The sequence below is a fragment of the Mus caroli genome, chromosome 5 (assembly GCF_900094665.2).
Source record: "Mus caroli chromosome 5, CAROLI_EIJ_v1.1, whole genome shotgun sequence".
Taxonomy (NCBI): Eukaryota; Metazoa; Chordata; class Mammalia; order Rodentia; family Muridae; genus Mus; species Mus caroli.
The window spans coordinates 105,755,639-105,776,896 of NC_034574.1; the positions used below are offsets into that span (position 1 = coordinate 105,755,639).

Sequence of the window (21,258 nt, forward strand, 5' to 3'; positions counted from 1 at the left end):
GGAGGGAGGGAGGGAGGGAGGGAGGGAGGAAAGCAGGAGAAATGAATTACCTCAGAGATTTTGGAGGAGGGGGAGATGAATTCCAAGGGAATCTTCCTCTTGTCAAATAGCTTTGAAACAAACTGCTAGACTCCACCCCTTCAGATTGCCCCACCCTGTATGACCGCCATCACGCTCCCTCTTCCAACACCACCATGTGCCCTCCCCACCCCGCCCCCCTGCAATCTGAAAGTCTATTATGTCCATCAGGAGAGTAATTGGAAGACCCAAGAAGAAGGAAGAACACTGCAAACCCCTCACCCACCCCAGGCCAAGGGGACCATGGGATACTTCTTGAGACAGCTCCTAAAACTGTGTGTTAAAATCTAGTCTCAGACCACAATCAACCTCCTCTCCTGATGGCCTGCAATAGTCTCTCGCCACACTCCTCCCAAATCTGAGTAGTTTCATTTATTACATTGTAGCCTCAAAGAAATGTTCCAAGGGAGTTGTAGGCAGCCAAGGCACATAAAGCCAATATGCCCAAATATAAAGTCTCTTCTCTCTGCACAAGAGGAGAAGCGTGGTAAAAATTGGCTGGAAGTAAAATGGACAGAGAAAGTGGGATCCCAGCTGGAAACATTTTTCTCAGTCTATTTCAGAGTCAAAGGCTAGTTAGTGTGTGCTTGAACAAAAAGGTGGACAGATCTTGGGTTAACCCCAGCACTTTAGGAAGCTGAGGCAGGGGGATTGTGAGCTTAAGGTCAGTCTGGGATACCTAGAAAGACCTCCCCCCACACACACACACTCAAACAATAAGACTTGGAGTTAGTTACATTCACCTGGGACCAGGTTTTATTCTCTTTAAGCATAAAGAGATCTCAAGCCAGTACATTACTGCAGCCTCCCTCAGACTCCTTTTAAGAAGAAGGAAGAACAAATTGCAGATGTTGGTAGGGCCTTGCCTACCACACGGTCTACGGTCATCACACCAGGGAAGCTGGGCACCAGTGCATGCCTGCAGCTTTCCGATTGAGCACAACCCTCGGAAAAGATCTAACAAGAGAGAAGAAGCCTCACACATTCTCAGCAGCAGTATAGACACTACCTAACTGTGTAGACATTGCCTGACTGTGAGCTCAGCCACCATAGGAACGGAGGGCTCTTCTCTAGCGCTTGATTTTCCTAGAATATCTCAGACGTGGGCAGGAATACTGGCCCTAGAAAAACCCTTCTGTCTTGCTGACACCAGAGAGAGGACTGGGAGAGAACGCTGGTCCAGCTGACGAAGAGCAAGTGAGTGGTGTTATCTCCGATCTCTTTCTCAACATCGTAATGATGTTAATGACCCTGTCCAAGACCTTAAAACCCCCAGGGAGGCTTCATTGAGCTAATAGGAAAAGGAGTTTGTCAATGACTTTGCATTTAATTATTTAATTGCTGTTTTGTTATCCTCATTAATATTAACACGAGATGGAACCATATGGAAGTGCTCTTTGTTTAAGCCGATATCAATTATTCAATTTGGTTCAACACAATGCAATCATTGTCCAACAGCCTGTTATTTAAAAAAAATGTGGCAGGGATCCAGGTCACTGAGTGGAATAGTCTCCTTGTCATATCAGCTCTTCCACAGACACACGAGGCTCATATCTTAGCAAGGAATGATGGTCTGTGAGAAAAATACCGATCACTTTACTCCTAAGAAACACAGCTTCCTCAGGCATGGTAGCACATGCCTTTAGCCCCAGCATGCAGGAGGCAGAGAAGGTGAATCTCTATGTGCTGGAGGCCAGGTTGTTCTAAACAGAGAGTGCCTGGTCTACATAGTGAGTTTTGGCAGCCAGGGCTGCATAGAGAGACCTTGTCTTTAAAAAGGGAAGGACAAAACCGGTTGTGGTGGTGCACGCCTTTAATTCCAGCACTCAGGAGGCAGAGGCAGGTGGCTTTCTGAGTTCGAGGCCAGCCTGGTCTACAAAGTGAGTTCCAGGACAGCCAGGGATATACAGAGAAACCCTGTCTCAAAAAACCAAAAAAAAGAAAGGGACCGTTTTCAGCCTGCCTTTTAATCCCAAGTCTTTTTCCCAATGGTTTGTGCATCATTTGTACATCAAAGCCTCTGCCATAAATGATATATTATAAAATATATAAATAAATATATTGTTCTCCTTTACCAGAGAAACAGCTGAAGCCCAGTGTGCTGAGAAGGATCATGGTCCAGGAGAGGAGGCAAGAGGGTCCAGGAATCAGCTCATGGATCTGGTCTCCACCCTCTGACATTGGCACCCAGACAGGGATCCTCCACTCACTGGCTATGTGGCCCTGGGCAAGCAGCTCCTGCCTCTGGGCCTCAGTGCATGGGGTCATACACCTGGCTTAAGGAAGGGGGGCTTGCAGAGGTCATAGGAGTGGCCTGCAAGAGAGATGTTTCCAAAATGGTGGCTCAAAGAGCTTCCCCACCCCTCTCTGTTCTTCACAACCATCATAACAACGGCTACGGTTTCATAACAGAGCAAATTCAACTCTTGACGAACTCAACAAAACGATTCAGCAAGATGGGAATCAGCGACACCTGGAAGCCCTGCTGAAGCCTGGGTCAGAGCAGTGGGGGCTGGCAGCCATTTTGACTGCAGGCTCTTATCTCTGCTCCCCAAATCCTACCCAGCTCTGACTCGGCAGTGGGGCCATCAGGCGAGTCACACCAAGAACGCAGCCCCTCCTCAGCTAGGACAGTCTCATGTCTACAGAGCAAGGCATGGCTAAGCTATACCCCAGGCCTGTCAGAAGCAGTGGGAACTCAGTAGCAGCAGCAGCAGCAGCAGAGAATCAGTCACAGTTAAGGCGGTGGCTCTGAGGTGAGCAGTGGAGCCTATAACCACAAACCTCACACATTGTAGGCAGTGGAACAGCCAGTGGGCTGAAGGTACCTTTGATACCTGGTTCATGCTAAAGACAAGCCATGGGCATGGTCACAGAGAGACAAGCGACAGAGCCAGACACTGGAACCCAGTGTATGGCAGCTCAGGTGTAGACAGCTCTCCATATTGAGCCAAGACTCATCAGGAAAATAGAAATACTACCCAGAACAACTTCTTCACACTCTGAAGATGAAGGCAGAGGCAGTCCTCAATGGTGAGGAGCCAGGCCCTGGAACAAAACCAAAGGCTTTAAAAGTTAGGCCGTGACGCCAGGGGCTTGTGCTTGGTGAATCAAGTCACCAGATGGTTAAGAAAGACCCAGGCCTAAAGGTCATTGTCGAAGATGCTCAGTTTTCAATAGAAGCGCTCTCTCTCTCTCTCTCTCTCTCTCTCTCTCTCTCTCTGTGTCTGTCTGTCTGTCTGTCTCTGTGTGTCTCTGTCTCTCTGTCTGTCTCTGTGTGTGTGTGTCTGTCTGTCTGTCTGTCTCTGTGTTTCTCTGTCTCTCTGTCTGTCTGTGTGTGTGTGTATCTGTCTGTCTGTCTCTGTGTGTCTCTGTCTCTGTGTGTGTGTGTGTGTGTGTCTGTCTGTCTGTCTCTGTCTCTCTCAGATATTATCACTTGTATCAGGGGAAGGAACTTTGAGAATGTGGACTCTTAGCCCACAGATCACAGCTTTCCAAGTACTCACTGTAGATTTGTTCAGAGACCTGAAGAAAGTGTTGCTTAATGAGTAAAGAGACAGAACAGGCTCTGGGCATCTCCACGGCAGCCCCTCTGATGAGATGTACCGGGCCCTGGGTTTGATCCCACAACACCAAAAGAAGGATGCATTAATGAGCATCAGATGTATAATACCAAGAAAGAGATGTAAAGATTAAAAAGGACTGCAACACCAAGAGTGGAAATTCTTCATTTGTGAAATCAAACCGCTGGACCTACAACTTCGCCACAGGTGAGTTGGTGAGTTGGGAGTGGTATCCAAGGGAATTGCCTGATTTGAATAACACAGAAAGGTGGGAATAAAGAATAGAATAGAGTCATGCCTGGCAACAGAACAGAGCTGCATCTGCATGATAGAGCATCTAAGGACAGGGAGAAAACAGAATGGAGCCTCACAGCTTAAAACTTCCCCAAATTGTGCTCCTTCCTAAAAATAAAAGCTGCCTGGAGCTCCCAGGAGTTCAGTGAGTTCATCGGAAGGTGAGGAACCAAGAAGGTCAGAGCAGAGCTTGTGGCAGCAAGGAAAGTAAACTCCAAATGGCAGAAAATCTTGAACATGCAAGAGAGAAGCCATGAGCCTAACAGTGACTGGCTGGTTTGACACACACAACCAGGGTCACTTGGAAAGAAAGAACCACAGAGGAGAGATCCCCTGGGTCACATTAGCCTGCAGTCATGTCTTCCTGGATCGTCCATTGACGGGAGAGGGCTCAGCCCACTGTGGGTGTCACCATTCCCTAGAAAGGTGGTCCTGGGCTGAATAAGAGAGGAGGGAGAGAAAAAAAAAACCATGGAGAAGCACGCAGTGTTCCTCTGAGGCGTCTCTTTAAGTTCTTGCTTGAGTCCTCACTCTCTATCTGCCTTGTGACGGACAGTCACCTGGAAGATGAAGTAACCCTTTGTGTCTCTATGTTCCTTTAATCCATGGTGTTTGTCACAGCCATAGAAAGCAAACACGACCCTGAGTAATGAAGCCCAGAAGTCAGTGTAACTGCACGGTAAAGATGCTGAGAGGGGAAAACCCTTTGCCAATCAATACCTTACAGAGCTGTGCTTCTAATCCTCCCAAAACAAGCTCCACCCATGCACACACAGGCTGGGAAGTCAGTGCTACCAGATCTTGTATTCGGATTTGAGGCTGAAGGAAATGTTGACTCAAACCTTTAAAGACTGGAGAACAGCAGAATGCATTTACAGGAAAGAATTAGAAAACAGTTTGAAGCCTCGTGTCATGGTGCATGCCTTTAGCCCCAGAACTCAGGAGGCAGAAGCAGGAGAATTTCTGGGTTAGAGGTTAACCTGGTCTACGAGCAAGTTCCAGGATAATGAGGTCGATATGGCGAGACTGTCTCAAAAGCTAAAATATGAAAATATATCTTCAGTGAATTAAAAAGACATAAGACTAAGTTAAAAATATTGAGCTGTATTATTGGGTTTATGACATCTACCTATAACAATGGCACCAAGGCAACAGGAGGAGGTGGGTCTGTGGAACAAAAGCTTTCTTTTTCTAGAACTAGGTTAATATTAATCTGAAGGAATCATGATGAATGAAAACCCACTCTATCGTCTCTGAAACACTGGCATCTTCCTCAGGTGTTCCACAAGAAGAACAACTGACCCCAGACAAACTAAACCAGACAGTGGCTCACTGCATCCAAGAGATTCAGTCTGGAGCCCAGTTGAGGGTGCAGAACAAATACAAGCGACGCTCTTCAGACTGCGAATTTAAGAAACATACCATCACTCTGACACAATTAAACCAAAGCCGCTGCTACAAACGATGAGGGACGCGTCCGGTGATGGAAGCGTTAACCTGCCAGCCAGCCAGGTAGATTCTTAGAGCCTAGGCAGAGAGCCCCAAGGCGTGCAAAGCAGAACAGGGAGAGAATTAGAAAAAGTAAGACAGCTCAATATGAGTGGCCAAGGGCGTTAACATCTGTCTCTTAATAATTGATAGATCAATTAGATGTAAAAATCCTGCCCCAGAGTTCTGTCACAGGGCTTCCTGTGTCTAGGATGTTGGAGCAGGATGTAGCCAGGAAGAATAAAGAGTGGTGTCTCACATGGGGCCACAAGAGCTTGAGAAAAACCCAGGGCTGAACTGGGTGGCTGCATTGAGCTTGTCTTTGTTCAGACATCTGCAGGTTGAAGTCAAAGCCTTCACCTTGAACTCATGAATCCCTTCCTCACACATGGACCGCATCACGGTTAAAGACAGAAGGCTTCATTTAACCCTCAGGGTCCTGACTGTAAGCAGCAGGCGGCAAAGAGGCGCATCAGCAAACACCCTGCATGCATAATGGCGTGGGCTAGTGTGACGGAGAAAGAGTGTGTAGTGAAGCAAAGAGCTATCCAGAGGCAGGGACCCATCAAGTGCGCAGGGAAAGGTGCTGGGATTAACATCCTGAGAGCAAGTTTCAGCACCGCAAGTGTGGACAGCTCCCTCTCCAGTGCGGAAAGAGCTGAATACAGTATAAACAGGTGTGATGGAAGCAAAAGAAAGTATTGTCTTCCCTGGAGCTTACTCGAGTAACTCACCTGACAGGCGAGGGAGGGGTGCGGGGAGGGAGGGGGTGAGTCGCCATATGCAGGTGAACCTGGGTCATCTGCAATTACAGCAAGTGCTCTTAACTGATAGTCCATCTCTTTGCCCATAATAATTATTGTTAGTGTTCTGTGTAAGGACCCAGATGAGAGTGTGGGTTTGAATCCCGCCTCTATTTCTGCCTGGCTCTATCATCCTGCTCCAGCTGCTTCTGAAGAGAAAAGAAAGGCTTTGTCCTGGAGACGGTAACTCACCTTGTGCCTTGGTGAATGTAAACTTCTGATCTGTTGTTCCTACCCCCTTAGTGTTGGGATCTCAAGCGTGCACCCCAACACCAGGAAACTATTTTGTGATGTGAACGTGAGGATTCCCAGTACCCAGACAGAGTGCCTTTCGGTGGAACCAGCCCAGCATGCGAAGATACCACATGTCAGGTGCAAGGGGGACTTTGCTAGGGTCCATTTTCCACCCCAACAAGAATCCCGTCTGCTGCCGTCTAGTGTCTAAGGGTGACATTGACCTTTCTTAGCTGTCAGATTTGTCTCACTGGATTCCAAGGTCTTAACCACTCTGTGTGCAGAGCCTGCCGGCTTGCCCACGAGTACACACTCATGTATAATTCATGGCCCATCACGGTGCCTGACAAATGAATATTTATTAGCTTTTTCATAAGAGGCAGGATGGTGTTTTTTTTTCTTTCTTTGCTACTGAAATTCTATGCCCCAGCAAATGAAATTTGTGAACAAATAGGAAGAAAGAAGAAGAAGAAGAAAAAATTCTCCCAAGCAAGTCCATTGCACTGGTAATTTTCCATTCTCTAGGGCCTGGAATGTGTGTGGATAGAGGTGGATTTGGCTTAGCTGCTGCAGAATTCTGCTGACTAGTCCAAAGTCTAAATGCTGCTGTGCAATGCACCCATCACCCCTGTAGGAAGCTCCCTCACATCCCAAGTCTGCTCTGTTTCCAACTGAGCAGGAGCCACATAGTCTCCAGCACTGTGGACCTTCTGTATGGCGATCAAGCATGCATGGACCAAGAAGAAAGGACCCTGGATGCTGATTGGGTTGGAACCAAAGCAAACTGTAGGGCTTCCAAAGAGAGCTGCCAAACAGAGAGAGGGCAGCTTACTCTCACACCGAGGGGAAAGATCCCACAGAAGGAGCTGTCTGTCTGCTGGAGCCAACCTGTGTCCTGGACAGAAGCCAAGGGACCTAAGACTGTGATGCCATTCACCCCTGCAACCTCACGGTTCATTGGGGATGGCAGTGTGAAGGACTCCAAGTACACTTGGGCACATGTGTGCATGCACACACATACACACATGCATGCATACACACATGCACACAGACACACACACACACATGCATGCATGCATACACACATACGCACACAGACACACACACTCATACAAGGGAGTGCGGAAGTGATGGTGCACTTTGGCTGTGAAGACTATGGACAAACCACCCTTTAACTTTGACCCTGAAAGACGCTTCAATCATTGCCACTGTGGTTGGTAGAGGCAGATAACACGTGTGAAAGCCCCTCCTGTGTGCCAGAACCTGTGTGTGGCACATTGGCTATTCTACAGTATCTTATCATCAGAGCCCTGATGGAGGCAGCCTCTGCTGCTGCTCCCACTTTAAAGGTGAAAAGACTGAGGCAGATTGAAAGTCACTTGCCAGTGTGAGAGCTGAAGTCAATGCATATCTGACTGACCCCAAGACCCATGTGCTCCGAAAAACCCTCCCCTGGAATTTAGAATCTGGATTTCAAGGAACAAGCCCATGGACACCTGTGGAATTCATTTCTAAGGGCCCGATACTTGCATCATCTTCAAAGGACCCATTTGCCAAAGTGACTGAGTGTACTTGCTTCTCGGACCTGCACCATAAATGCACCAGGCATCTCTAACCACTGAACCCACAATCATCCTTCATTGGCAGCTCCACTGGGGAGAGGAGGGTGTGAGGGATGAGGTGAGGCTTCACGGGTTAGAGCAGGACTGGAAACAGGATGGCAGGGGCAAGGAATGGAGATAGATTTTGTGTGTGTGTGTGTCTGTGTGTGTATATGTATGTGTGTGTGTCTGTGTGTATATATGTGTGTGTATCTGTATGTGTGTGTCTGTGTGTCTCTCTGTGTGCATGTGCATATGTGTGCATGTTTGTGTTTCTGTGTGTGTGTCTGAGTGTGTCTGTGTCTGTATCTGTGTGTGTATATGTCTGTGTGCATGTGCACATGTGTGTATGTGCACACAAGCATGTGCTTGTGCGTGTGCCTGTGTGTCTCTCTGTGTGTGTATATATGTGTCTGTGTGTATGTCTGTATGTGTCTCTGTGTGCATGTGCATATGTGTGTATGTTTGTATATCTGTGTGTGTCTGAGTATGACTGTGTATGTCTGTGTGTGTGTGAGGTTGTCTGTGTGTGTATCTGTGTGTGTATGTATATGTGTCTGTATGTGTCTGTGTGCATGTGCACATGTGTATATATGTACACAAACATGTGCCTGTGTGTGTCTCTCTGTGTGTATGTATGTGTGTGTACATATGTGTGTACATGTCTGTGTGTATGTCTGTATGTGTCTCTATGTGCATGTGCACATATGTATATGTGCACACCAGCATGTGTGTGTGTGCATGTGCCCGTGTGTGTCTGAGTCCATATATGTGTTCAAACACTGAATACACGCTTGTTTATTCAGCCACCTAGGTAAGTTATTGAGTACTTGCTGGCAAACTTAATTTCAATTAAAGACAAGGACCATTGAGACATCAGAGCTAGAGGAGCCTGGAATGAGTGTCCCTGAGCTGAGGTTAGCAAAGGGGACATCAGAGAATGTCCCCTGGAGAGAGGACAGCCAGTGCAAAGGCCCTGAGACAGTCTGTTCACTACACCGACATGTGAAGTACTGCTCAACCATTCCCATACACCACCTCAGGCCTCAGGGGCTCAGTCTCCTTGGGTTTTGTGCCACCACAGTCCTTGTGAAGTCGGACACATTGCAAACCATGCTATTTCCTCTAATTCTTACCTTTCATGTTCCCCATGCAGGCTTCAGAGGGCATTCTGAGTAGGAATAGTCTCAAGGACATTGTTGGGAGGTAGGATGGAGTCTGGGGCTGCGGGCTAACTCAAATCTCATGCTATTCTCTGCAGCCCCCTCTCAGATCCCTCCTGGTCAATCTGTGCCATGAGCAACCCACACAAAACGGGCTCTGTGGCCTCTTCCTACCTGAGACCCACTTTACACACCTTCCTTTCATCCAGTTCCTCAGAGGTCAAGTCAAGCTTCTTTAGCAGTGCAGGGTCCAGCACCTGGAACCGACGGCGGAACTGAGCGAGCCCCATGTGTTCAGCGTAACCTGGGGACAGAGCATGCCAGTCACGGGTGGGAAGACATAGGCAAAGCTTGGTCCATCAGTGCTCAGTCAGAACTGGCTGCTGCTCACATGTCCCTGCTCTGGGGGTTCTGTGTACAGTCTTTGTCCTCAGCAAGACCTTCTAGGAAACTCTGCAGCATCTCTCCTCTCTCTCTCTCTCTCTCTCTCTCTCTCTCTCTCTCTCTCTCACTCACTTTCTCCCTCCCTCCCTCCCTCCCTCCCTCCCTCATACCTTTCCCTCCAGTGTCCCATAGGGAACTGTGTTTAAAGCCTCTGTACACTGCCCAAGGCAGCATCATGCGTGCTTCTCATATAATCTATGAAGCAAGGAAAAGTACTGTGCATAGACAGGAGACACCACGCACATCATACCATACACATGTATCATAAACACACATACCACACACATCACATGAACACATTATCACAAACACAGCATACACCACACACACACACACACACTCATGCAGACATGAACACATCACATACACACACAAACTCATAAACATACACGTAATCACATATACCCAGGCATGCTCACATACATGTACACATATGTACATGCTCTAGGACGCCACAGACCTGATATGAGTCAGGCAGCTTTACTGGCTGTGGGGCCTGGCTGCCAGCTATGAACTCCCTTTGTAAACTCCCTTTTTTTCCCCCTATGACATTGTCCGTTTCCCTCTGCCTGAGCTGACATGTGTGTGTGTGTGTGTGTGTGTGTGTGTGTGTGTGTGTGTGTGTGTGTGTGTAAAGGGTGGATCTCAGCTTTGTACTAAGGACTCCCAGCTTCCCTTTTTTTTCTATGACATTGTCTGTCTTCTTCTGTCTGAGGTGATGTGTGTGGTAGTGTGTGTGGTAGTGTGTGTGTGTGTGTGTGTGTGTTGACACTGGGTTTGCAGGGACCACAACATGGGACATCAGAGACATTATATAAGCAGGCTGCATGGGACAGCTACCAGGCCTCTGCAGAGAGAGCAGCTGAGCTCAAACCTTTGAAGGCTGTGTGACAGAAGGGAACGGGGCAATTTCAGATCTAACCCAACACGTAAGATTAACCAGCAGAAGACACCACAAGCACAGGCTTGCACACTAAACAGATCCAAACCCTCTCTACTGCATAACCCCAGGCTTCCCACCTCTCTGCCACCCAGCTGCATCTGGCAGAGCCAAGTGGCCAGCAAAGGCAGCCATGACCTCCCCTGGTGAGCAAAAGTTCTGCATCCCGTCTGACCTCATTCCCGCAGACCACAGCTCTTCTCTCTCCCTCCCTTGGCCCTGGGGACCCTCTGCTGATTGTCCTCTCACTTGCCAGATGAGAACTGATCCTTCAGCCTTTAGACCTGATTATTGTTCTTTCTCTTCTGGGGGTACCCCTGCCCGCTAAGAATAGAAAAGCCCCCAGGGACCTGTGAGCCTCTTGACTCTACAGCAAGGGCATGGACCCTCATGCCCTGAAAGGACGACTCATTTGAAAAAGTCTACTCTTATCCTGACAGATGTGGAAGGTTAGGCCTAGCCTTTTAGAAAACAGAAACAATTCTGGAAGTTACATGGGCTGCAGACTCAGGGAGACCTGATTCACGGTCAAGCCCTGCCTTGTCCCCACAGTGTGACACTGAGTACTCTGTCAGCATTTTGAACCTCAGTTGCTCCATCTGTAAAATGGCAGACAGATGCAACTTGCCCGGGGCACATAGTAGGTGTTCCTGTTCTTTGGGTGCCTAACAAATAATGAGTGTTCATGTCCTATGGCTGCCTGGCACATAGTGGGTGCTCCTGTCCTGTGACTGCCTAACAAATAATGAGTGTTTGTGTCCTATGGCTGCCTGGCACACAATGGGAGTCCTCAGGACAAGGTTCTCTGTTCCCAGCTGTCTCCTACCTGCCCTGTGCAGTCGTAATGCCTCCAGGATATGAGAGCCTGCGAGCTGAACCCTCAGTGCTGGGATGTCCAGAGCTGTGGATTCGTTGGCTACACCTTGGTCCCCACTGGGCTGTGATGGTGATGGAGTCCTTTGCCCAGCCTTGCTTTCCACTGTGGTTGGCACAAGACAGTGGATGAAATGCAGCCGAGACCTTCTCAGCAAGCTGATAAGAGCATCCTGGAATGGAAGCAGACAAGGAATCAGAGCCAATGTCTCAGGGGGGACGCAATCGGGCATCTGGACAGTCCCCAAACACACATTCATCCTGGCCTGCACATCCTTGGGGACCCGCTACGTTGCACATCTAGGACCTCGTATTTACTGGTTTATGCTCAGGGGAAAAAAAGGAGGCCTTTATAACAGCCCCTGTGGACACAGATGGGGAAATTGAGGCATAGGAGAGGCCAGTGAGGTGCTCAGGTCACCCCCAGTAGAGTTGTCATGGTTACCATGAATGGAAACTAGGAAGTAGAGCTTTGGAGCATGCATTCTGTTAAACGGGTTAAGGAAGCCTGTATACATCAGTGCTGGATCCTGCTGCCTGTACCCCACCAGGATCAATGACTTGGGGAGAAAAGTAGGTATAACTAGTCTGATAGTGCAGACAAGGAGGCCCTGGTGATCCATGGGTATCCCCAAAGGCCCACAGCTTGACACCAAATACCCAAGGCTCTAGCCTTGGACCTGGGGAGTAACTTCTCAAAAGTGGCTGTGGGTCACACTTCCCAAAGACCTAGAACCTTTGTGCTCCCCTCAACAGAATGAAGGAAAACCCTCCTGTGGTATTTTGGGAGCATGGTAGAACAAAGCAGCCTGATGGGGTATTGGTCCCTGTCATGTAGGTCCAAGGCCACAGGGAGCCTAGCTCACTTACCATCTGCAGCTTGATTTGGGCACAAGGAGCCTTCCTCTTCACTGCAGCAAGGCTGCTGGCAAAGGCCCTCCGAACCACACGACTCCGGTGCAGAGCCTGCTGGGAGGTACCCTCAAGCCCAGCCACAGCTTGGCACACAGGAGGCAGCTTGGCCCGGGCCTGGAAGAGGCTCTGCAGCTCCTCCCTAGTGAGGAAGAGAGAGAGGGGGTTGCAGGGGACTCTCTGGGAAGCTCACCCATGTGAGAGCAAGGCATAGGCCCCTCTATTCATAACACTCCTGTCTGTGGAGCCTTTGTCTCCGAAATGCTGGCTCCTTCCTCAGCAGCTCTCTCCTCCCCTGTCTGGAAGCATCTCCCTCCTGGCAATCCACAAAGCCTTTCATATCCTGAAGGCTTGGCCATGTTAAGAATCCCGAGAACAGGCCAAGTATACAGTAGACACTAACTGTGTGATTTCACAGACCAAGTATACAGTAGGCACTAACTTCGTGATTCACTACTACACGGTACTAATGAGGCGCCAAGGCTCACACTAAGCAGTCCCCTCCCTTCCCCCAGTTTTCCCACAGGTATGGTGAGAATGCCTGGCTTTCTAATGCTCCCTCATGAAGCCAAGCTGGCTTTGCTCAAAGGCAGAGATATGGAACCAACCTAGGTGTCCGACAGAGGGAGGAATGGAGGAATGGATAAAAAAAAATGTGGCTTATATCACAACAGAATTCTTTTTAGCCACAATGAATGAAGTCAGGCCACTTGCACAAGAGTAGCCGTCACTGGAAGTAATCGCATTAGAAGACCCTGGGTCCATCTCAGGAAGACAGAACCATTGCTTTCTCTTGTCTGTGGATCCCAGATTAGATACAGACATAAGATCATGTGTGTGCTGATTGCAAGACAGTAGTAGACTCAAATCCCTCTGGGAGCAAAGAGGGATAATGGTGGGGGAGGGGCAGCGAGGTAGAAAGAATGAGAACGGACCCAAAGCTCGTTACACGCTACCCCGTGGACACTATCTAACACTTCAGATAGAGCGATCCACAAGGGAGCTGGGAAAGAGGCTGCACATAATCCTTCGCCATAATTCTTAGTAATACATCAAAGTTTCTTTCTTCAGAAAGAGAAAAGGCAGCTGCTGTTCCAGTGGGTGGAGCTGCAAACCTGGGGCCTGGTACCTGAGTGCCACCAGCTCTATCTCCCCATGAAGCACTCAGAGACCTTTCTCCACTATCAGAAAGCTCAGGGTCCACTTCAGCATCAGCCTTAAAGGCTTGTGATCCAGACCGATGCCTGCTGGCTCATGGGCGCCTGAGATGCTAGGATGAACTGAAAGCATGAGCCCATGGCAGGATCAATAGAGGCATAGCACACAGTGTGATCAGAGCAAGGACTGACTGGGGTGTAGAGTATCAGCACTAAGAGCCACGAGCCTAGGGTGGAGAAGGCAGGTGCTCCCAACCCCAGCCCCAACCTGACATGTGGGATCCGTCCACTGTGGTAGATGGTGGATGGAGATCTCTGCTTTTCCACTTCTCATATGACCTTGGGCAAGTTCTATGTCCTCTCCAGGCTATCTATACCTTGAGGAACACACAGCCTTCAGAAAGCCCTTGAGTCTGTCGATGGAGTCCTAGAGACCCGTTCACAGTCCTGGTGGGCTCACTGAGGCCCTGACTACAGATCCTCACCCTAAGATCAAGCAGGGATTGGTCTTTTGGTCACCAGGATTAGACTCTGTAGGTGACCAGCTGCAACAAGGTCAAAATGTTCTTTTAGATTTGTTTATGTGGTGGTTTTGGTTTTGGTTTTGGTTGTTTTGAACTGGAGTTTTGCTGTGAGACCTGGCTGGCCTGAAATTAGTTATATGGGCCAGGATGGTGTCAACTCACAGAGATTGACCTGCCTCTGCCTCCCCTTTGGAATGCTGGGATTGGAGGTGTGCATCATCACACCTACAGAACATTCTAAAAGGATGTATGCCCAGTGGTGCTATGGCTTCTGGCTGTTGCTCTCGTGCTGAGTCCCAAGCTCACCCAGTCAGTAAGAGTTTGTCCCACCATTTCATGACTCTACTCCTCATTTGGCTTCAGCTGCCTGGTCTCAGAGAAGGAAGAGACTCTACAAGACCCCAAGGCATGCTCAGAGCCTACTACAACCCAGGCTTCTACAGAAGCTACCTGCTGCTTTACATTGTAGAAGTTTTACAGTAAGCATGCATGTGTAGCCAGCACCTTCATGTCTCAAGCTGTGGTGTGGAGGCCCAGGGTTTACCATATGAGCAGGAGGGCACTGAAGCACAATGCACACATCCCCTGTCTGAGAGGCAGAGCAGGCCTGCTGAGTCTTCTGCTGGGTGTGGCTTTGACTTTAGTGTGAAGGAAGCCATAGGAGAGAGAGTGACTGCTCACTGTCACTCCAGTATCCTAGATCCCCATTCGATAACCCTCCTCTTGCTATATTGCCAGTCCAGGTCTCTGCAAGAACTGTGAACTCCCATGGCTTTCTGGATTTGGGGTTTCCATGAACTCTGATCATAAGACCCTGAGATGCTGGTAGCTTCCCTGAGCGCCAGCTATATCCCAGCTCTGCCAGGAGAGATGATTGGCCTAGTGGTCAAACGAAAGGAACTTCACCACTGGTGACGCATGTTTCCTCATCTGCAAAGTGGAGGTATGGATGTGACATTCTCTAAAGCATGAGAGGACAGGATGCAAAGCGCAGTCAGCACACACTCCTTCCAGATCCAGCTGCTCACCCGAGACACGAGCCCCTCCCTCTCTCCCCGCGCTGTGCTCTGCCTCAGTCGGTTTCCAGCGCTGGACTTGAGATGCATGCACCCTCACAAAGCAAGCATTTTCTATTAACCTAGAAGTGGAATCTGGATTGCTACAGGGCCCCACGCCAGTGCTTCTGGGACGAGCGAGCCGGGAGTGCAGAGTCGGGAGTGCTTTTCCTACTGCTACAAAACATATCATTTTGGTTTTATGAGCCCCCAGGTTCTAAGGATGTCCATAAAAGTTACTCCAGGCACATCATCTCTCAGATACTTAATGAAAGGTGGAAAGCCAAAAATTCGGAGACACGGCTTTTCGGCTGTGCGCTGACTCCCCTCGAAAGCCTGCTCTGCACTGCTGCTGGGTCTCCTCTGCCCCGGGGGAGACATTGTGCTACTGCAATTGGAGTCATGGCCTTGGTTCTGCAGCAGACAGAATGAAGTTTCTAGACCGCCCTTGTTGCTTACTGGGTTGCTGCTGAACAGAAACAGCCTAGGGATCAATGCCCCTGCCCTGTCCCATGCCCAGGTTGGCTCACCTTTTTGACTGCTGCAGGATTTGAGGGGCCTCCAGGGCTGCGAGATTGGGCTTGGCTCTTCGAAGCCAGCCTGTGAGGTCATAGCGCACAGGGTCCCTTCCCAGCTGGTGGAAAAGCTCACACTGAAGGGGCTGCTCACAGGTGCGCATGGAGGGGGGTTCTGGAATAAAATGGTAGTGTGTGTTGGGGGGGGGAGCTGTCAGGAATACATGCATTCTGTTTGCATACCCTACCACAGATTTTAAAAACAGTTAATGGATTTCTAGATAGCTAAAGCAGTCTGTTCCTGGTAAACACAGTCTCCACATTTGTGAGATGCATACATTACTTACAGAAAAGAAAAAAAAAGTTGTTCCTTTTTGTGTTCTGAAGCCACAGAAACCTATTTGGCCCAAACATCCCAGAACACACAGTCTTTGTGAATTTCCTATATGTACCCAGCTGTCACCTGGGCTATGATTTACATCAACTTTTGTTTAAACCAACTCACATTTTTATAAGCACATTCATTTGAAAAGAAACACTTGACCATGAGCCTGATACGTACAAGCACCAATTCTTTCCTGCCCTGCATAGAGATAAGTATCTGCTAAATACCTTAAACTATGTATCCATGCGCAGACTAAAACGGTCTGAAGTGCTGTATGCCAAACAAAGGCAACATTGGGAGATGCTGATGCCAGATTCTTGGATACAAAAGACAGGATCAGAAACCCAAATGATTTGGCCTTGGGGTTAGAGGGAATGCAGATTGCCTGGAATGTATTACTGTAAGAAGGAGCCAAGCCACAGAGTTTCTGAGCCTTCATTCCCTGGTCTGCAAAGTGGGGCTTAAATAATACATACTTTCCAAGGTGGAGAAGGGTCAAAGGATGTATAAAACATTTAGATAGCTCCCAGCACATGGGACTCACTCAGCAAATGGCAGCACTGCCAACACTGCACTACAGCTAACCTTCAGCTGATGCTTCAGATCACAAAGTGATTGTCTCTATCCTGACTGTTCAGTGTCATGCTTGGCATATGGATTGTCAGAGGCATTTGAGATGGATGGATGCATGCAAGGAAGGATGGATTAGTGGATGCATGGATGGGTGCATGCATGCATGGATGGATGCATGCATGAATGGATGCATGCATGGAAGGATGGATTAGTGGATGCATGGATGGGTGCATGCATGCATGGATGGATGCATGCATGAATGGATGCATGCATGGAAGGATGGATTAGTGGATGCATGGGTGGGTGGATGCATGCATGGATAGATGGATGGATGCATGGAACGATGGGTTAGTGGATGCATGGATGGATGGATGCATGGATGGATGAATGGATGGGTGGACGGGTAGGTGAACGGATTGGTAAAAGGATGGATGGATGATGAATGGATAGATGAACGGATGGATGGGTGGACATGTCTGAGAGATGAAGTCTTATCCTGTAACATTTCAGTCCTTCATTATCTCTCCCATAAGGCTGGATCTCCAGACAGGGTCTTTTCAGCCCTTTCTGTTCAACCTCTGAGACAAAAGTCATAGGACATGTCTATCCAGGGACAAAGACTCCCTGGGGATTCTTCCACCCTAGGCTCTGTGGTATTTTGAATGAAAATGGCCCTCATAAGTTTCATAGATTTCAATATTTCATCACCAGGGAGTGGCACTATTTGAAAGGATTAAGAGGTGTGTCACAGCAGGGCAGGGGTGGCCTTTGAAGGTTTCAAAAAGCTCATTCCAAGCCCAGAGACTTTCTCTTCCTGCTTCCTATAGATCCAGATGCATAACTCTCAGCTACTTCTCCAGTGCCAGGTCAGCCTGAATGTCATGTTCCCCACCATGGTGACAATGGACTAAACACCTAAAACTGTAAGCCAGCCCCAGTTAAATGTTTTCTTTGATAGGAGTTCCCTTGGTCATGGTGTCTTCTTATAGCAATAGAACAGTGACTAAGGCAGGCTCACTAGCCTGTGGGAGGACACTCAGTCATAGTACCCATTCCAGGGTTGGTTTCATGAGCTCAGAGTTCATCAAAAAACTCTAGAGGTATAAACGGTCTTTTACCAATATATCTGAGTTAATGTGCCTATAGTGGCCCATTTAGGACAAAGGACAGAGTTTCTTCCTGGGAGAAGAGGGCCTCCTTAGAGTATCTGGGATTGGACAATCAATGGAGCCTAGTGGAAGAAAGGTTTACAGACATCAGTGGATCCCTTTCTAGCCCAGCCATGTCCTATAGGGGGCCCTCTCCTTCCAACCCTACCTCGAGTCTCTGCTGCTTTAAAGTCCGGACTGAGATGACACTGCATTTGCAAATTTCACTTCTTTGGATCTGCACCATTGAGTTTTCACAAATTCATCAAATTTGTGTCAAGAACCTGAGCCCCTAATCACACCAGCGTGGCTCTTGTGGCTGCCTCTGTGAGGGGACCAGCTTGGTTCTCATCACCCAGAAGCTGGCCCACCCTGAAATGGGTGTGGCTGATGCAAAAGTATGTGATGTCAGATGTCTTATCTGTCCATCCATCCATTCATCTATCCCAAATACTTTTGACACTCCGTATGCCAAAGAGTAAATGTGGAGGAGACAGTAGCACAGATACCATGGGGTGTTGTTTTACACAGATGATGGTCACAGAGAGCCCCCAAGAGTCAAAGAAGGTAAAGAAGTCCACCCATTGTACTAGGGTGTGGTGGAAGAAAACCCTGGTGCATGGAACTGACAGTACACAGTCCCTGGAGCAGGGATGCACATGGAATGTTTGAGGAACAGCAGAGAGATCGGTATTACTGTGTTCTGTTCCATTTTCATGCTCACAAGCCTGAAATTAGGTCCTATCTTCTAAAAAAGATCTTTTAACTTCATAATTTGGGAAGCTAGAGGTTCAAACAGCGTGATGTGGGGGTTCTCTGGGGCCTCCCTAATTACACCATATTGTGGCAGGTATATGCATGTGTGCATCCTGGAACTGCGCATGCTCTTGCAATCCTACTTTATGAGCAGTACAATGTATACACAGGTAGACTATGTTAGTTACAATGTACACAAGGTAGACTATGTTAGTTACAATGTACACACATGTAAATTATGTTACTAATATACAGGGCTACCTCACAGGTGTATGTGTGTCTATGTAAACATTGTATTTGACCTGATTTTTTTCCCTCTGTATTCAATAGAAGTTAGCACATGTTTGTGACCTCCTGAAACAGACCCAGGCATTGTGCTGACCTAGCAGAGAACTCAGGGACTTTCCTCACTGGCATAGACAGATTCTCAAGCCAAGGCAAGACTCAGCTCCCATTCCCACCCACACCTCCCTTACCTTCAGCCCCAGCCTCCTTCTTCTTCTCAAAGGCTGCACGCAGACGCTCAAGTACAGCATTGTCACTGGAGCCTTCCACCCGGACTTCTTCATCTAAGACCCAGAAGAGGCCCCCAGCATCCTCAGCACCTCTTCCAGCTGGTAAGTGGACCTGGTGGGAGATCAAGTGTATGCTGAGAGTCGGTTCTGGGTATCTATTCCCAGTCCTCAGGACTAAGCATGTCTAGTGGAACCTGTAAACCTGTCCAGTCCCTGCTCTCGGTACTGAAGCCAAACACGTCTGCAAAGGGTCTGAATCCTCTCTGTCTCCATCTTTAACTCCTGATGACCTTGGACAACCTACTGTACCCCTCTAAGCCTTGTTTCCTCATGCTTAAAATGGAGCCTGGAAAGGTCTTCTCCAGATGCCTTAGGCATTTAAGAAAGGTGTGCCTGTTTGTAATTCCTCCCCCAGACACACACAGGGAGCTGCATGTGTGCATAGCCAGCCTGGCCTCATCACTCTCTCTCTTAGAAGTCTTGGTATTTCATTATACTGAGATCTCAGGGAATATATTTAAAGAGACAAGCACTCGAGGAAAATTTTAGAAAGCATGAACTTGAGTCTATCCATGGCAGACATGGAATTTTAAAGCCAGCCATAGCAACCTTCTGGGAAATCTGTGGGTTTGCATGGGTACATGAGGGAGGCATGGTGAGGTCTAAGTTGGCACAAGAAAACAATGGGCTGAGGAGTGATGGGGGCATGGGGCATGGTAACATCAACCAGCCCCGGGTGACTGAGGCAGCACTTGGTGCTGACTCAGGGGCTCTGTTGGCCTTTCTATTTCCAAAGCTGAAGAAGGCAAGGGATACATCCAAGGTCCCATGATGAGTCCCAGGGGCAAAGCCTAGAGGACCTTTGGACTTCCTCACTGGGGTGAAGATGGACAGCTGGCTTCATCCTCAGGAGAGGCCTTTAGAAGCCACACCTCAGGGCCCTCTGACCACTCACTACCCTCTCCCACCTGACCCTTCCAGATAGACGGACAAGAAAGCCCTGTAGCGAGAATAACTCTAGACCTTCTAACAGGAGTCTTGGCCCAGAGCCTCTCCCTAGGATTATAGAGGAGGACCCTCCACACAGGGAGTGGGGCGCACTGTGACCAGCGGGAACCATGGCAACCATCCTTGGTCAGGAGGAGACAGGATGAAGGAGCGCAACAAGCCCTCCTAAGACAGAAGCAGCGCCAGTGGCAGGAAGCTTCTGGTCACACTCAGTGACAACTACTCTTGGTACGACATTTCTGTGAGGTTATGCCTCCTCAGAGAAACATGCTGTGCCCACTTTGGAGAAGGGCAAAGTGAGGCTGAGAGAAGCAAAAGGATGGTCTTGAGGGAATCAAGGCTAAACCGACTAAGCCCAGACTGCTCCGTAGCCTCAGAACTTTCACACCAAAGAGAGAAGGGCAAAAATAAATAAATAAATAAATAAATAAATAGATAGATAGATAGATAGATAGATAGATAGATAGATAGATAGATAAATAAATAAATAAATAAATAAATAAATAAATATCGGGGTCACAGGTCAAAGGTCAGCAGCAAGGGTGAGCTGAGGTACCCATCAGCAGGTTCTAGGATTGAGAGAGATGTCCATGTGTCTGTCTGCCTCTGAGGTCATTTCCCTCCCTCAAGCCTCTGCAGCCAGCATCTTCAACAGAATCCTGATGGCTTCAGGTGGGCGTCACTGGAGCCCCTGACCAGGCCACTGATCAGCTCACAAACGTCTGAGTTCTTCAGAACTGAGTGTCGGGTCTTAGGTCCCAGGGTGTTTCCATGCCTACACCCCACACCCGTCAATGTCTCCAACCATTCCTGGGGAATCCAGGTGCACAGAGCCTGTAGAACAGGCGTCTCAAAGCCTTATGTATACTGCGGTTCCATGTCTGAGAGCCCCAAGTCCCTGGGTCCCTTCTTACCTGAGAGGGGTTCTGATCCACTACAGCCACTGTCGTTCCCGGGGAGGACTCTGGGAGGTCAAAGGGCACGGGAATGCCTTCCTGAAATTCGTGGGAAGTAACCATTAGTCCCCTCTGTGAGCTCAGTGGTCAGAAGAGGGAGGAAAGTCTCCATCACTAGTAAGCCGTTGTTTCAGAGTTAGTTTTAAAGTCGTCGTGAAATATGCACGGACCCAGAAGTGGACCACAGGCTCCAGTGTCATGTCCAGACCAAAGAGACTTGTGAGCAGTAGCAAAACAGTCTCTGGTGCCAAGGCATCAAGGCAGTTTATTCTA

At 48.6% G+C, this 21,258-nt stretch overlaps 1 protein-coding gene across 1 annotated transcript in view; it reads right to left on the bottom strand.

Moving 5' to 3' along the window:
- The window catches only part of Myo18b (myosin XVIIIB), a 208,929-nt gene that overhangs the window by 130,011 nt on the left and 57,660 nt on the right, over positions 1-21,258 (bottom strand). The window contains exons 16-23 of the mRNA XM_029477836.1: positions 20,944-21,024; positions 18,983-19,133; positions 15,660-15,819; positions 12,352-12,535; positions 11,435-11,654; positions 9,406-9,528; positions 7,147-7,159; positions 5,699-5,738 (exon numbers count right to left, since the gene is read on the bottom strand). Of these exons, the coding sequence (XP_029333696.1) occupies positions 5,699-5,738; positions 7,147-7,159; positions 9,406-9,528; positions 11,435-11,654; positions 12,352-12,535; positions 15,660-15,819; positions 18,983-19,133; positions 20,944-21,024 (972 nt within the window). The remainder of the gene's footprint in view (positions 1-5,698; positions 5,739-7,146; positions 7,160-9,405; positions 9,529-11,434; positions 11,655-12,351; positions 12,536-15,659; positions 15,820-18,982; positions 19,134-20,943; positions 21,025-21,258) is intronic.